General features: G+C 47.3%; 1 protein-coding gene across 2 annotated transcripts in view; it reads left to right on the top strand.

Moving 5' to 3' along the window:
- Clstn3 (calsyntenin 3) overlaps positions 1–16,029 on the top strand; it is a 30,820-nt gene extending 14,791 nt beyond the window's left edge. For both annotated transcript variants that reach the window (XM_020158230.2, XM_020158229.2), the window contains exons 13-18: positions 6,327–6,553; positions 6,884–7,054; positions 7,828–7,973; positions 8,192–8,327; positions 14,641–14,843; positions 15,094–16,029. In XM_020158230.2, coding sequence (XP_020013819.1) covers positions 6,327–6,553; positions 6,884–7,054; positions 7,828–7,973; positions 8,192–8,327; positions 14,641–14,843; positions 15,094–15,234 — 1,024 coding nt within the window. In that variant the 3' untranslated portion in view covers positions 15,235–16,029. The remainder of the gene's footprint in view (positions 1–6,326; positions 6,554–6,883; positions 7,055–7,827; positions 7,974–8,191; positions 8,328–14,640; positions 14,844–15,093) is intronic.
- The last annotated feature ends 242 nt before the right edge of the window (positions 16,030–16,271 follow it).

Raw genomic sequence — 16,271 nt, 5'->3', positions numbered from 1 at the left:
TCTTCTCCATGCCTCTGAGCTGATATATTAAATGGGACAGAGAAGTTTGGGAGCTAGGGGATATGACATTTACTCTGACTCAACACTAAATAGCTGGATGACCTTGAGCAAATGGTGAACTCTAGTTGTTTTGCCTATTTTAATCTTGCTTCATCAAGCTTTTGCAAAGTCAAATATGATCCAAGTCTAGAGACTGGCAACCTATGGTCCCAGGCAAAATATGGCCTGCTGTCTGTTTTGTAAATAAAGTTTTATTGGGACACAGCCATGCCCATTCATTTGCATTTGTCCATGGCTGTTTTCATACTGTGCTGGCAGAGCTCAGTAGTTGGGGCAGAGACCTGTATGTCTTAAAAAAAATGAGAATGTTTGTCATCTGCTCCTTTACAGAAAAAGGTTGCTGACCTTTGAATTCTAACAAAATGATTTTAAATTCCTTAAAGTAAAAACTGTAGATTATTTCAAGGTGTACGTATATGCTAGGTATTTAAAAAGACAAGTTGACAGGCAATGAAAGCCTAATAGTTAAGGACACAGCTTTTTAGCAAATTTAGCAAATGCTGTAAAGCAGGGGAAATAATAGAACCTAACTAATGGAATTGTTATGAGAACTAAATGATACACTCCAGAGCAAATGCCTAGCAGAATGCCTACTGTAAATGTTGACTTAGACCACTCCTTATTGTGGTCTAAGGGGCAGGCTTTTTTGTTTTTTTTTTTTTTTAGGAAATACTGCCATCTAGTGGGTAGATTACAAAATTTAGGAGTCAGGATTTCTGTTTTCTCCAGTTTTCATAAGTTATTTGAAGCATGCAGATTCAGATGTCCTAGGGGTGGGGGGGATTTAGAGGAGAGAGGGTCCTGAGCCCAATCACTGGGCACAATGATCATGCTTAATGAAGGGGCAGTGCCTTTGGGAATTGGGCTACTGGGCCATGTCGTGGTCATGGCATAGAAATGAAGGTCACAGGTAATGGTGTGTCATGTGAGCATAGATTAGAATTGAGTACCAAGCACCCCATCATGCCATAGTCAGTCCTCTAGCTGTCCAAGAGAGGGCTCTGTGTTTTGGCCTAGGGTGAAGCTCTGCAAGGAGAGTCCCCACATGGGGAAGAGGTGACAGACATCCTCTTGGTTAAAAGGCTCATCTGAGTTCCTCTTTTCTTTTTTGGGCCTGGAACAGGGGCTTATCCAAGGGTTTGGAGCCTGACGTTGGTCCTCCAGGAGAAGGAAGGAGCCTTCACAGTTTCTTTATGAGGTTAAGAAAGAAAGGTCTCCTTTCTCCATTTCTAGGGCTACCACAAGTGCCACCTTAATACTTTCCTGAGGTTATGGGAGAAAATATAGAAGGGTGTGTATAACAGAGAGAGATAGGTACCTATCAGTACCTCTCCATCTCCGACGAATATCCTTCCCCTTGTCCATGTGACTTCTGTAGCTTCTAGCTTTCAGTGCTTGGACCTCTGTTCATTTAAGCCAGATTTATGCAACTATTTAGCTAATGCTTAAATGCAAGTTTTTCCAAAGTGTTTTTTTTTTGGGGGGGGGTGGAACTGGGATTTGAATTCAGGCTTTACACTTGCAAAGCAGGTGTTCTACCTCTTTTTTTTTTTTTGGCAGTGCTGGGGTCTGAACTCAGGGCATCATACTTGCTAGGCAGAGCTTTACCACTTGAGCTACTCCCCCAGCCTACCTCTTGAGCTATACCTCTAGCCCATTTTGGTGTGGTTATTTTAGAAATGGGGTCTTATAAACTATTTGCCTGGGCTGGCTTTGAACTGTGATCCTCCTGATCCCAGCCTCCCAAGTAGCTAGGATTACAGGCATAAACCACTGGTACCTGGCCTTAATTTTTTTTTGAATTTTAATCTAGTTTTTAGAAATCCAGTCTATTCATGGCATTAACTCCCTGAATAAATGGAAACCACATCTTTTTCTCTAGCTTTGCCCTCTTTACACAGCTCTTGAATTTATACTTCTTGCTATAACCTCTATCCAGAAGTTCCACCAGCACCTCAACCCAGATGAGCCAATGCTGAAATAATTTACTTTAAATAACCAATGCCCCAAATAACCACTCCCCCAACTTCTCTTTCTAATGATGTCTCTGTCCTTGCAGTTACCCAGGCTTAAAACCCTTGAGTCATCTTTGGTTCCTGCCTGTCTTTATCCTTCATGCCCATTAGCTGCCAGGTAGCCTAGGTCATTGATACCTTGTGTATCTGGAATCTGTCTCCTCTTTGACAATTTATTTATTTATTTATTTTTCCTTTGAACTCAGGGCCTCACTCTTGCTAGGTAGGCACTCTACCACTTGAGTTATGCCCCCAGCCCAAGAATCTGTCTTCTCTTTTTCATTTCTGCCAAGCCCTCATTACCTCTGCCTGGCCTATTTACCTCACCTCCTAGCTAGTTGACCTAGCTCTAATCCTCTACTCAGGAGCTAGGAGAGTGTTCTTAAATCAGATGGTTTTTTTTGAGACAAGGTCTCATGTTGTTCAGGCTGACTTCAAATTTGTGATACTACTGCCTCAGCCTCCTGTATGTTGGGATTATAGACATGAACCACCACACCTGGGTCAAATCAGACTTTTCATAAGCATACTGTACTGATAAAAAAGACATCAATGAGCCAGGCACTGGTAACTCACACCTGTAATCCGAGCTGTTTGGGAAGTTGAGACCAGGAAGATCTTGAATCAGGGTCAGTCCAGGCAAATAGTTTGTGAGACCCCATCTCCAAAATAACCAGAGCAGAATGGGCTGGAGGTGGGCCAAAGCCCTGAGTTCAAAACCCAGTCCCTCCCTCCCCCCACACAAAATCAGTGACTTTTTGCCCACAGCATGAAACAACAAACTGAACTCTTATCATTACTTTCAAGGCCCTAAGCCACCTGCCTTTCCTGCCTCATGTTCCTCATGTAGCAAAGTCCTATCATCTTTCAAAGCAGCTCAGATGCTGATAATATTGATTATTCTGATGCTTCTTTTCCAAGCACTCCAATTCCATCCTGGGAAGAAATAACTCCCATTTCCTCTGGACTCTCACAGGTTTTTATTTTAATTAATTAATTAATTAATTAATTTTAGTGGCACTGGGGTTTGAACTCAGGGCCTAATGCTTGCTAGACAAGTGCTCTTCCTGCTTGAGCCACTCCACCAGCCCTATTTTCCTTTTGAATTAGCATACACTAATAATACAAGGGGATTTCATTGTGATAATTACATACATGGGTACAGTGTATGTTGGACAAGTTCACCCCCTCCATTGTATTTCCGTTCCTTCCCTCCTTCCTCCCCTTCTGGAGGTTTTCTGTTTATTCCATTTAGGTTGTATGACCACACTTGCCCTCAGTTCAAGGTTTATGTGCCACATCTATTCTGTCTACCAGATCATTCTGCCTTTAGGTCAGGCACAGCCTCCTGTTCCTGTTTGGATCTCTTTGAGCAGAACACTGTTCACTGGAGCGGGTAATGAGCCTGTGTTTGTTTTCAGGGTTGGCTGGGTTGTTTTGCAGCTTGTGATAGGCCTTACTCTGTGTGGCACAGGAACTCAGCAAGTCATGGGCATTGGTAACTCCAGGAACTTTGAGCTCATCACATTAGCTAAAGGTACACCTTCTCCATTTTGGCTCCAACAACATCAGGAACACTGATGATAACAGATCTCTTAGCACAGTCATTTCAGTTAGCACAAGAATGTGGACCAGAGTCCCTCTTCTGAATTGCTAACTCACTTGGGAACATTGCTTGTTTAAGGAGGATGTCTTACTCCATTTTGTGTTGCTATGGCAGAATATCTGAGACTGGGTAATTTGTAAAGAACAGAGATTTATTGTTTATAGTTCTGGAGGCTAGAAGGTCCAAGATTGGGAATAGCATCTGCATCTGGTTAGGGACTACTTGCTGCATCACCCCATGGTGGAAGAGAAGAACAAGAGAGAGGAGAGAGAGATAGAGAGATAGAGAGAAACTGAGCTCTCAGCTTTAAGCCCTTTCATAATCAGCATTAATACATTTAAGAGACCCTACCTCCTAACACTGCTCCATTGGGGATTAAGTTTCCAGCCCATACTTCTTGGGGGACACATTTAAACCATAGCATTTTGCCCTCTGGCTCCCCAAATTCATATTCTTGTCACATGCAAGATATATTCATTCCAACAGTTCCAAAGTCTTGTCTTATTCCACTACCAATTCAGAAGTCTAAGATCCAGTGTCTCATTTAAATCAGATATGAGTGAGGCAAATTCCATGAGCCTGTGAGAGCAAACAATGGTGGGACAACTGTAGGGTAGACATGCCCATTCTAAAAGGGATCAAGAAGAAAGAAGAAAAGGGAAACTGGTTCCAAGAAGTCCAAAATCCAACAGGGAAAAAAATCTTTTTTTTTCCTGGTATGGGGATTTGAACTCATGGTCTTGTGCTAGAAGAGGCTCTAGTGTTTAAGCAACACTTCTAGACTTTTTTGCTTTAGTTATTTGTCTTCTCTCTTCTTTTTCTCTTTTGGTGGGACTGGAGTTTAAACTCAGGGCTTTGGAAGCACAAGGCAAGCTCTGTATTGCTTGAACCATATCTCTAGTACCTTTTGCTCTAGTTATTTTGAAGATGGGATCTCTTGAACTGTTTGCCTGGGCTGGCCTTGAACCTTGATCCTCCCTATGTCAGAGCCTCCCAAGTAGCTAAGATTACAGGTGTGAGCCACTGATGCCCGGCCCTTAGCTATTTTTCAAATAGGGTCTTTCATTTATGCCTGGACCAGCCTGGATCTCAATCCTCCTATATACACTTCCTGTGTAGCTGGAATGACAGGTATGCACCACCATGCCCAGCTTACCATGAGTATTCTATTAAGTAAATTCTAAGATGTTCCACACTTTCCCTGAAGTTCTTCTTGTCTGAGCCCTCACCAGAATTACCTTGCTGCTTTTCTCATGGTAATACAGGCTTTTCCCCAGAATTCTCTTTAAAACTGTTCCAGCCTCTACCCGTTACTTGGCTCCATAGCTGCTTCCACATTTTTACGTATTTGTTATGGCAACATCCTATTTCTCTGATACTAGTTTCTTGTCTTTGTCCATTTGTCCTGCTATACCAGAATACCTGAGACTGGATAATTTATAAAGAACAGAGATTTATTGCTTTTAGTTCTGGAGGCTGGGAAGGCCAAGATTGAGCTGGCATTCGTTGTGAGCTGTCTTGTTGCATCATCCCATGGTGGAAGGGCAGAAAGAAAAGGAGGGATGGAACCCAATGTAGTCAGTATTGTCCTTCTCATGAGGATGGAGTGCTCATGGTTTAAACACCTTCCATTAGGCCCCACCTCCTGACACTGTTGCCTTAGGGATTAAGTTTCCAACACATACTACTTTGATAACACATTCAAACCATAGCAGGAGACTTCTTTATAAGTAAATTTCCCTGGCCCCCAATCCTGGCTGTGGTTTAGTGGAAAGATTGGTGGACTGCAGTTTAAGTCTTGACTCTGACACATTCCTTGTGTGGCCCAGATGCTTGGCCTAAGAGCTTTGGTTTCTCATCTATTCTACAGCATGGAAACAAGGCTATACACCTGAAATAATGTGAGCAAAATGCTTCATTAACTAGCAAGTACTATGAGATTATGATATGTCATTGTATTAGCAAAGGGCGAGGCTAGAGGTGCTCCTGGGAACGCAGCTCCGAGCAACTGTCCTGTTGGTTGTTTGGCCTGGCTGAGTCCTCTAGGCTGATATCCAGGTCAATCAGCTACATGGGATGGTTCATCTAGGTCCAAGGTCAGGTTATCTCACCTACCTGTCCATTTCTTTTAACAGTGAAGGGAATGGAAGCCATGCCAAATAAAAGAACACCTGTTGATAGATATACCACCCTACTCCACTTTCAATGTCAGATATTTTGGGGCAGATATCTTCCACATATTGTGTTAAACTCATGTAATTTTTGCCACAGGAGTAAAGGACTGTACACATGTACGTTTTTGTTTTTGTTAGTTCAGTCTCTCATCTTTCATTAAAATAGAGTTTGATAGACATTCTGTAATCTTGGGGTATGGAATTGATGATATGATCACCCCCACAGATTGGGGCTGTTTCTCCTGACCCTGACCTTTTCCTATAGTTATGTCCTACCAGGAAAGGGAGATCTCCTTTTCCAACTTTGCTGTGGGGTTTGGGGTGCAGAGACACTGCTTCCCCTTCTCCCCTTACCCTCTCTGGCATGGTGCTGTCTGTAGAATTGGCAGCCCAAAGGGATAAAGCAGAATCTAGATCTTAAGGAAGGGGCTCCTGGGGTCACAAGCTGCCTCACTTCCTTTTCTCACGTAGGTGCTTCAGTGAGGAGTCCTGTGTCTCTATCCCCGAAGTGGAGGGTTATGTGGTGGTTCTTCAGCCGGATGCCCCCCAGATCTTGCTGAGTGGCACAGCTCATTTTGCCCGCCCAGCTGTGGACTTTGAGGGCCCTGAGGGGGTCCCTTTGTTTCCTGATCTTCAAATCACTTGCTCTATTTCTCACCAAGTGGAGGCCAATAAAGACGAAAGTTGGCAGGGCACGGGTAAGGATTACTGCCGAGAGTTACGTCATTCAGAGACGTGCCAATGTGTGGAACCAGAACGAGGGAGTAGATCTGGGGTTGGACCTGGAGGGTGGCTTCCTTCTGTGTTGGTATGAGCTAGACTGTCTTACCCTTAAGAATCCAAGCTGGGGGTGGCCCATGTGTATAAGGATACTGATGTGTAATGATGTTCGTAGTGATGCTGCTGACTTCCTTTAAGAAGTGACCTTAAGAGGGGACAAGGGGCGGCCCTGAGGTGGTAATGATGACCAGCTCTCAGAACCTTAGTGGGTTCAGCTCTGACCCAGACCCTGACTCTCTCCTACCCAGTGACAGACACACGCATGTCAGATGAAATTGTGCACAACCTGGATGGCTGTGAAATTTCTCTTGTGGGGGATGACCTTGACCCTGAGAGAGAAAGCCTGCTCTTGGACATGGCATCCTTGCAGCAGCGAGGCCTGGAGCTTACCAACACTTCTGCCTACCTCACCATTGCTGGTCAGTGGGCCAAGAGCCTGTCCTCTTTTTGTATGTGTGTGCCTCTCCCCATGAGTAAGTACCTGGGAAACTCAGAGCATCCCCCTACCAGGCCAAGGGATGTGGCCAAGTGCCATTTTGTATCTTCTCAGCTGGAAGACCCTGTGACTTCCAGACTGTACGTAGAGGAAGGGTGCTGGGGTAGAGGTTCCAGAGGTTTCTCTCTTTCCTCTCCTCTCCGTAGCTTAGCTCACCTCTACTCCTGGTTCCACTCCTGTTTCCCTTCAAGTCTTTGTCATCTCTTTCTGCTTTGGCCTAGTCTTCCCTGACTAGCATTCTGTTCCTTTAGCTTTCTGGTATTGCTCATCTTTTCTGTTTTCTAGCTCACTTACCTCACTCACACACCATCACTTTAAGTGCTCATCAATTAGTGGGGCATGATGATTTGGTGGTTTCTAAAGCTTGCTAGTCTCCCTCCAGGGAGGAGAGTGGGAGAAGATGGCTAGGCTCTCGTTTCCCTTCTACTTGCTACTTCCCTTGTCTTGTAGCATGTCCTTATGTCCTTCTTTCCCTTCTTAATTGGGAGCTCTGAAGCTAGCAGAGAAGGCAGAGAGGAAATGGAACTTGCATGGTTCTGTCCTAGCTCATCAGAGTCGGGTGGGGAGCTAGGACCACTTCTTCCTCTGAGAGTCTGTTGGGTTTGGGTTTTGTCAGCTGGTGGGACCCTGGGAGAGGGCACTGCTCTGGGTCTGCCTTCGCTGGCCCCTACACTGAGTGGCCTCCTCGTCCCCCAGGGGTGGAGAGCATCACTGTGTATGAAGAGATCCTGAGGCAGGCTCGTTATCGACTGCGACATGGAGCTGCCCTCTATGCCAGGAAATTCCGGCTTTCCTGCTCAGAAATGAATGGCCGCTACTCCAGCAATGAATTCATTGTGGAGGTACCTAGAGACTCCTTCCTTCCATAGCCACCTGCCCCTGGCAAGGAGTCAGGGTGGACTGGTGGGTGGGCAGGGAAGTTGCAGCATGGAGGACCTGGCAGTGGGTGGAGGAGAAGGAGGCCATGTAGGGCCATAGTTAAAAGATGGAGGTGTGCGCTACAGGGGTGGGCGGAGCCTGGGGAAAAGCAGGTGAGTCCATGGAGCCTTCCCTCTGCCAGGTCAATGTCCTGCACAGCATGAACCGGATTGCCCATCCCAGCCATGTGCTCAGTTCCCAGCAGTTCCTGCACCGGGGTCACCAGCCTCCCCCTGAGATGGCTGGACACAGCCTGGCCAGCTCCCATAGGAACTCCAGTACGTAAGCTGAGTGGGGCTGGGTAGCATGGGGTGGGCATCCTTGGGAGGGAAGAAGGGGGTGGAGCATTGTGGTACCTGCCTTAGGTAACAGCTGTGGACTAATCCCTTTATCTCAGTGGACCGTTAACTCCCCATGTGAAGAAGGTGAGCCCTGAGTCATTGCCATGGTGCAACTTTTACTTCCCAGTATGAGTGGATTAATTGTCGAAAAAGAAAAAACTCAGCCTTGTTTCCAACAGAGAGAGGTGACTACTGTCGAAATGGTGTATTATATTCCAGTCTTTTTTCCATGCCTCTTTTTTTTTTTCTCTTTACAAAGTTGAGATCAAACTGTTTTGTCAGCTGGACATGGTGGCTCACAACTGTAAATCCCAGCTACTCAGGAGGCACAGATAGGAGGATTGAGGTCTGAGGCCAACCCCAGGGAAGAAATGCAAGACCCTATCAGCTCTGAGTTTTAAACCCAGTATCACCAAAAGACAAACAACAAGCTGGGCATGGTGGCTCACCCTTGTAATCTCAGCTACTTAGGTAGTTGAGATTAGGAGGATCAAGATTCTAGGTCAGCCTGAGCAAATAGTTCTCAAGACCCTATCTCCAAAATAACCAAAGCAAAATGAACTGGAGTATGCCTCAAGTGGTAAGAGTGTCTGCTTTGCAAGAGCAAAGCCCTGTGTTCAAAAACCCAGTCACACCAAAAACAAAAACAAAAAGGAACAAACTAAAAAAACAATTTTATAACATAATGTTTTTATGACTCATATTATGAAACAAGTCTTCTACCTTATTAAAAGCCAAAAAATGATGCTGACCTGAAAGTGATTTTTGAAATCCCTTTTTATAGTTGTTTTCAAAGCCAATTTATGATGTGCATGTATTTTTGTCGCTTTTGAGACACAGCTCGCTTTTGGCCTCATTCAGTATTACAAAGTTTCATCATCCACTTTTATCAGGGTTGGCTCTGGAAACCATTCTAAGTTTTTAAACATTAAACCCACTCACAAATTGTCACTTGAAAAATGTCAAAAGGTCGTGTCGTGGGCTCCCTAAGGAGTTCCATGAATGCTTCTGTGGAGGAAGTTCCTGGTCCCTAGCTGACTGCCATGAAAGTAAGTGCTCATTTCAGTACATGGAGTGGTAATTATATTAGGATGACAAACAGGAGCTGTCATTAACTAATTTAGTGATTACAAACAACAAATGAAACAGGTACTAGAGTTATTCCCTTTATTTTTTGCGGTACTGGATTTTGAACTCAGGGCCTCACACTTGCTAGGCAGGCACTCTATCACCTGAGCCACTCCATCAGGCCTGTTTTCTTTAAGATAGTGTCTCTCGAAGTATTTGCTGGGGCTGTTTTGAACTATGATCCTCCTGATCTCTGCTTCCCAAATAGCTATGAGTACAGGTGTGAGCCACCTGTGCCTGACAAGTTATTTTCTTTAAATGCAAGGAAATGGAGGCATAGAGAGGTCAAGTACCTTACTCAAGGCCACACAGCTAGAAAAAAGGTGGAACCGGGATCCAAATCCAGGCAGCTCAATTTCAGAGCCTAACTTTGGCCCTCAACCCTTCTTCATATGTTTTATGTTTAATTTTTTTATTAGTATCATTATTTTAGAGTTGCACCTAATTTGAGGGAGCTCTGAGGCCTTCCCAGGACTTCTCTGACTGAGGTCAAGGATTCAATCTGGTTTCCTCTCCTCTTGAAGTGCTACTACCTATGCTGTCTCTGTGCCTCCTTTTCCCCAGACTTAGCTCCTTTTCTTGCTCTCTCTGAAAAGAACAGCAGAGGCGTTTGTGTATGATCTACTGTGATCCATTACAGCACAGTAGATAGAAATGGAGGCGAGGAGGGGATACAGGGCATAACCAAGTTGCAAAGGTTCAAAGATGCTTTGCACAATATTTAGTCGATGAAGACATGTTAACAAACTAAACCTGTTTTATTTTTATTTTTTTAGCCCTTGGTGCTAGATTTTTTTCCTTCTCATGATTTCCTAGTTCTTTCCTTGGGAATCACCCCATTCACCTTTTCTGGGTTGAATACTGGGTCCTGCCGCTTCAATAAGGCTCACAGTAGATCCAGTAATGCTGGGCCTGGTGAGATCTCAGCCCTTACTTTCTTTGTGAGGTCCTATCTGAGGAAGTCCTCGCTCTAACTGTCCAGAACTTCCTCCTCACAGTGTCCACCCACCCTGACTAACTGACCTTGTGGGCAGTGTCTGTCACCCTTATACCTGGACACTGCCAGCAGATATCCTGCTGTGAGCCTTGCTTCTCCTCACAGCAGAGTCCAGGCTCCCTGCCCTTTGTTCTGAGTTGGCATCTAGCATCCATCCAAGCTTCCCTCTGAGATCTCAACTGAGAGCAACACTCACCTTTGCTTCTTTCCTTGTTTTGGCTGTGTAGGCACAGAGTTCACAATTTCCCTGAGGCCATTAGTGAGCCACATGGCCTGAGCGCACCAGGTGACCCACTTCATCAAATCTGTTCTGTATGCCTTTTCTGGCTCCCCAAGGTGTTCCCTCGCCTTCCTCACATGCCCAAGATGTGTTACAGAGTTGGGTTTTCACAGGTCAAACTACTCCAAACATGCAGAAACAATAAGAGATGTAATGTCCTGTATTGGAATGGAAGCCCATTTCTCTACAGCTCCTAAGTGAACCAGAAAAATGAGATGGATATGCATTGTTCTGTGGTGTATGTAGCACTTGAACTTGGACCCTGGAGAGTACAAGGTCTATAATGTAGCATGAGAGAGAATGAGAATTTGGGAATTTGGTATGGTGGTGAAGGGTGTTTATGGTTAGGGAGAACAAAGTTGTCTGAGGAGAGTGAGAGAAGATGACGAGGTCACTATTTATGTAGTTATCCCAGACTTTGGTACATATCACTATCACATGAGGAACTTTAAAACTATTGGTGTTAGCTGGGTGCCAGTGACTCACGCCTGTAATCCTAGCTAATTGGGAGGCTGAGATTGGGAGGATCATGGTTCGAGGCCAGCCTGGGCAGATAGTTCTAGAGACTCCATCTCCAAAAATAATCAGAGCAAAATGGACTGGAGACATGGCTCAAGTGGTAGAGCACTGAAGCCCTGAGTTCAAACCCCAGTTCCATAAAAAACAAAAAACAAAAAGCCTCTTGATGCCTTAGGTGAGACTCCAAATTGATGAAATCAGAATATTTGGGGGTAAGAGCCAATTTTCAGTGTTTTCTAAGATCCCCACATAGTTCAACCGTGTAGCAGAGTTTGGAAACCATTTCCCTACTTTGTTTTCTACAAGTATCTGACACTTTGCTGAAGGACTTAACAAAGAAACAGAAGTAAAAAGGAAATGGGCCAGGCACAGGACTTGAAGTCTCAGCTACTCAGGAAGCTGTGGTGTGAGGGTCACGTGAGTCCAGGAGTTCAAAGTCAGCCTGGGCAAAAAGTTCAGAGAGCCACATCTCAACCAATAAAAGCTGGGTGCAGTGGTAGACACTGTCATCCCAGCTATGCAGGAAGCTTAAATAGGAGGATTACAGTCCAGGCCAACGTGGCTGGGGGTGTGGCCTAAGTGGTAGAGTGCCTGTCCAGCAAGTGCAAGGCCCTGAGTTTAAACCCAATACTACCCAAAACAACAACAAACCCCCAAACCAACCAATCCCTCCAAACAAACAAACAGGAAAGGCAACTACCAATCCAAAATCACTTTAAAAAAAAAGAAAATGAATTAGGAAGTAAGGAGGAAAGGGTAATGATGAAAAATGAGATGAAACCGGGAAATAACATTAGTTCATAGAATACATACTGTGAGATACTGTGCAGTTGCAAATGTGGGCCAGAATTTTGACTTTGAGCTTCCTGGTGACTAAAGCAAAAAGAAACCTGAGCAGTATAAAGTCATGGCTAGAAAGCAACTGGCCTTTCAAGAGAAGCCTTGAGATGAGAGCAGAAGGATGATTCTCCTGAGGCTCTTTCTCTGTAAAGAGGGTGCCATATGGGGCTGTGGCAACCACAGGGCTTTCAACAGTGTCTTTAGGATTATTACATGGTTCATTTGCTAAAACACCCCTTAATGTTGGCAGTAGAGGTTATTCAAAGCTTGGGTCTAGAAATCAAGAAAGGTTGACTGGATTTCTTATACTCTTGATTTTTGTCTCTGGCTAATTTAAAAATCCTCCCATCACCCTGGCCTCCTGGTTTATCATAAACTAATGAACTAGGCTTGTTTGCTTACAGATAGATTGCCTGCATTTTGTCTTTCTTAAGCTCAGAGGGAGAAAAGATTTGATTTTGTCTTGTTGTCATTATGCCCATGGTGCAAATTCATCTGCTGTGGCCTCCATTCTGAGGGTGGTGTTGCCTCTCTTTCTAGAGCCTGGACACAGGGGCCATCTGGGTCACTTCTACTGACTTGGGGACCTGGGAGGGATTATTTTGGACAGAGCGGCAAAAAGGGCAGCTCTGTCCCCTTCTCTCCTCCTCCCCCATTGCAGGCAGTTGAGAAATGTGAATCCTGCCGGGCCATTTTTTGTCTTGAAGCCAGTGCCCAGGGAGCCTACCGCCCTGTTCCCATAGAGTCAGCTCTATTTGGCAAGTGGCCCCAAGTGGGCTATGGGTCAGGTCAGGATAGGGACCGACTTGGCAGAAAGTCATCAGGGCGGTCTTAGGGAGTTGTGTGACTGGTGAGCCTGCCCACACAGACATTCTCCACACACCTGGTTAGTCCTGGAGCAGGTGGCAGTGTGAGTGTGTTGAATGTCGGTGAGACGGGGTCTTTAGAAGGGTATACGTGGGGACTTCCATGCCATATGCTTTTCTATGTTATGCTCTACCCCTTGACATGTAAGTCTTAGGATGTAGGTCGCTTGTGGATTGGGTGGAATATAATGTGTGTGTGCACATACACACGAATGCACGTCTCCAGGGGCTTGCTTGAGTGCTGGTCTGTGTGTGTGTGTGTCGGGGGTGCACACACACAACCAGTCCCTCAGCAGCAGTACTGCCCAGGGTCAAACTACCGTGCAGGGGTGTAAAGCCATGAAGTGTGTAGTGACCCAGCTGCCCACAAGGGTTCTGGGCTTGGGGGTACATTTCTGGGGTCTCTACCTCTATTGGCTGTCGCTGAGGCTGTGGACTCCCGTGTTTTGCCTCTTCCTGCTTCTCCAAGTGCTATGTGTGTATGTGCAGAAGGTAAGCAGGGCTGTGCTCACAGCTGCTTTCTCGGTAGCCCTCATGGCCCAAGTCTGTGGTATTTACGTCTTCCTTCAGGGGGTTGCCTGGTCTGCCCAGCTGGCAGGGAGCTGGGTGGCACTGTACACATGGCTCTTCTGTGTCTTGCTGGACACCCTGAGACACAGTCCGTTAATCCCGCTGTGTGAGAAGGGTGCCAGGTGGCTGGTGCAGGCAGGTGTGTGGGCCAGCAGAGGCCTGGCTCAGGTGTGGGGCATGGCGACCTTCATCCAGATGTGTGCCCACGGGCTCTTCCTGGGCACGTACCTGTGCATGCATGTCTGCTTTGCTGCCGTCAGCTCCCAGGTCCGTGTGAGAGTGCATGTGCCCTTGCGTATCTCGCTGCCTGTCAGGGTCCAAGTGCCCCTGAACCTGGGCATCAAAGTGAGACTTGAAGGCCAGAGGAATGAAAGCGCCAATCAGGTGCCAGAGGCACTTCAGGGGGAGGCTAGGGAGGAACAGAAGCCCCATATATCCAGGAGCCTTGAGCCCACAAGGAGACGGGAGGTATCACGGAGCAGGAGGGAACTCAGTCCAGGTGAGTAAATGAAGGGGCACTTCTTGTCCCTTGGACCTGTCTCCAGCCTTGGGGTCAGGACCCTTTCTGAGTAGCCAGACTAAACATGGGGACTACTTCTCCACCTGCCTCAGTCAAGTCTGAGTGGTTGAGTGGCACGAATGTCTCTTTCTAGGCTATGGGGTCTCTGGGGAAGGCACAGGTAGAAAGACACAGACAGCTTCCAGTCCTTGCCCTCTGTCTGCTGACATTAGGGTTTTTCATAGCAGTGCTGGGCCAGAGTTTTCTCCTCCCAGCCCATTCCCCCTCTACACACCTGCCTCCCTGTCCATGTGTCCCTTTGGCCTGTGCAGCAGCTGCTGCACTCTGTCCCTTCTGTTTCCTATAGGTTCTGTTTCTCTTCCCACTTCTCAGGCAGTTTGCCTCCTCCGGGCCACCGTGGATATTGTCCTCTTCCTCCAGGCCTCCTGCCAGGCAGCTTCTTCTCGCACAGCTGCCCTCGCCTCCCTGTGTCCCAGCCCCGCCCCCCCCAGGTGTGCCGTGTTTCCCTGACCTCCTCGCTCTCCCTGCAGTGGTCCCAAGTGCTGCGACTCTCATCATTGTGGTGTGCGTGGGCTTCCTGGTGCTCATGGTTGTCCTGGGCCTCGTGCGTATCCACTCCCTTCACCGGCGTGTGTCAGGGGCCAGTGGGTCCCCAGGGGCCTCCAGTGACCCCAAAGACCCGGATCTCTTCTGGGATGACTCTGCTCTCACCATTATTGTGAACCCCATGGAGGTGAGTGAGCCTGAGAAATAAGGTGAGGTCTGGCAGAGTCAGGTTTCAGCTGGAACCTACATAGCAAAGACCCCTAATATGGGGTCCTGGGTGAAGGCTCTTGGCCAAATTGCAGGGAGGAGGAAGAATTAGACTGGGGAGGACAGAGAGGGGGTAAAGAGACTGATGGAGGGATGGCCCCACAAAGTACACGCTCTGGGGTGTGGGAAGGCTGCTGATCCCTCCCCTTCTCTGTTCCTGCTCTTTCCAGTCCTACCAGAATCAGCAGGCCTGTGTGGCAGGGGCTGCTGGTAGCCAGCAGGAGGACGAGGACAGCAGTGACTCAGAGGCAGCTGACTCCCCCAGCAGTGATGAGAGACGCATCATTGAGAATCCCCCACACCGCTACTGAGGCTACACCCCTGCCCAGAAGGAATTCTGCCCTGGAGAGACAGAGATACCCAGGAAAGAAAGGGAGAAGGGCATTCTGAGAGAAGAGAGACCAAGAGAGAGCTCTTCAGAACAAGCACTCCTTCAATCTCAAAACCCCAGTGGGGCTCACTGGGGTCACCCCTACCCCTCCTCTACCTGCCTCTGCCACCAGCTGACCTTCCTCTGGTGTGCTCCTGTGGCACCCCAGCTGGTTCTGTTGGAAAGGTGGCAGATGCTCACCCTTGTCTCTGTCTCCTCACACCAGTCATGTACTGTATTGGGGAGAGGGTGCCAACAGCCATGGTTGGGTGGGGGTGGGATTGAGGGGAGTCCTCTGCCCTTCTCTACTCTGTACTGTCCACTCGGGGGAGGAGTCTTCTTCAGCTGCTCCCCCTTCTCTTATGATCCCCTCACCTCCATTTCCACTTCACTCTGGGGCCCCCCCGCTCCTCCACCTTTCCCAGTTTCCTTCCTTTGTTGTCCTCTTTCCCCTCCTGCCCTTGCAGTCCTGGGGTCCTGCAGGCCCTGCCTCTTCCTCCACAACCTGCTTGTGCCGGGGTTGTGGGAACCAGAGGGTAGTGGGGGCCCCAGGTGTATTATATATAATGTATATTTTTTCAATGTTGTCGTGAGCGCAGCCCCTGTGTTCCTGTGTGCAGCTCACAGCCTTGTGTGTGCGTGTGACATTGTCATGTCCTAGGGTGATGGTAGGGAATGGGTGTGGTGAGGGTGGGGACACACCCTGGGGTTTTCAAATAAAAAACCAGAAAAAACACTCCAGGCTGTCTCCTACCTGCCTGGTCCTGAGTGGGCACAGGTGGCTGGCATTCATCAGGGACAGTTTGGGGCCTGAGGTGAGGGAGAAGAGCTAAGTTATCTCTGGTGTCACAGGCAGGTAAATCCCTAGGATGCCAGGTCCCTGGGAAGGTAAGGTAGGGGCTGGTGGCTCCTACTGTCTTCTTCCCTCAGCACCCCAGACAAAGAATTGACAACTCTGGGAATGCCACAGATGCCTGG

The sequence above is a fragment of the Castor canadensis genome, chromosome 6 (genome assembly GCF_047511655.1).
Source record: "Castor canadensis chromosome 6, mCasCan1.hap1v2, whole genome shotgun sequence".
In the NCBI taxonomy this organism is placed as follows: domain Eukaryota; kingdom Metazoa; phylum Chordata; class Mammalia; order Rodentia; family Castoridae; genus Castor; species Castor canadensis.
Note: the sequence above shows the minus strand (reverse complement) of the source record. Positions and strands in the feature narration are given on the sequence as shown.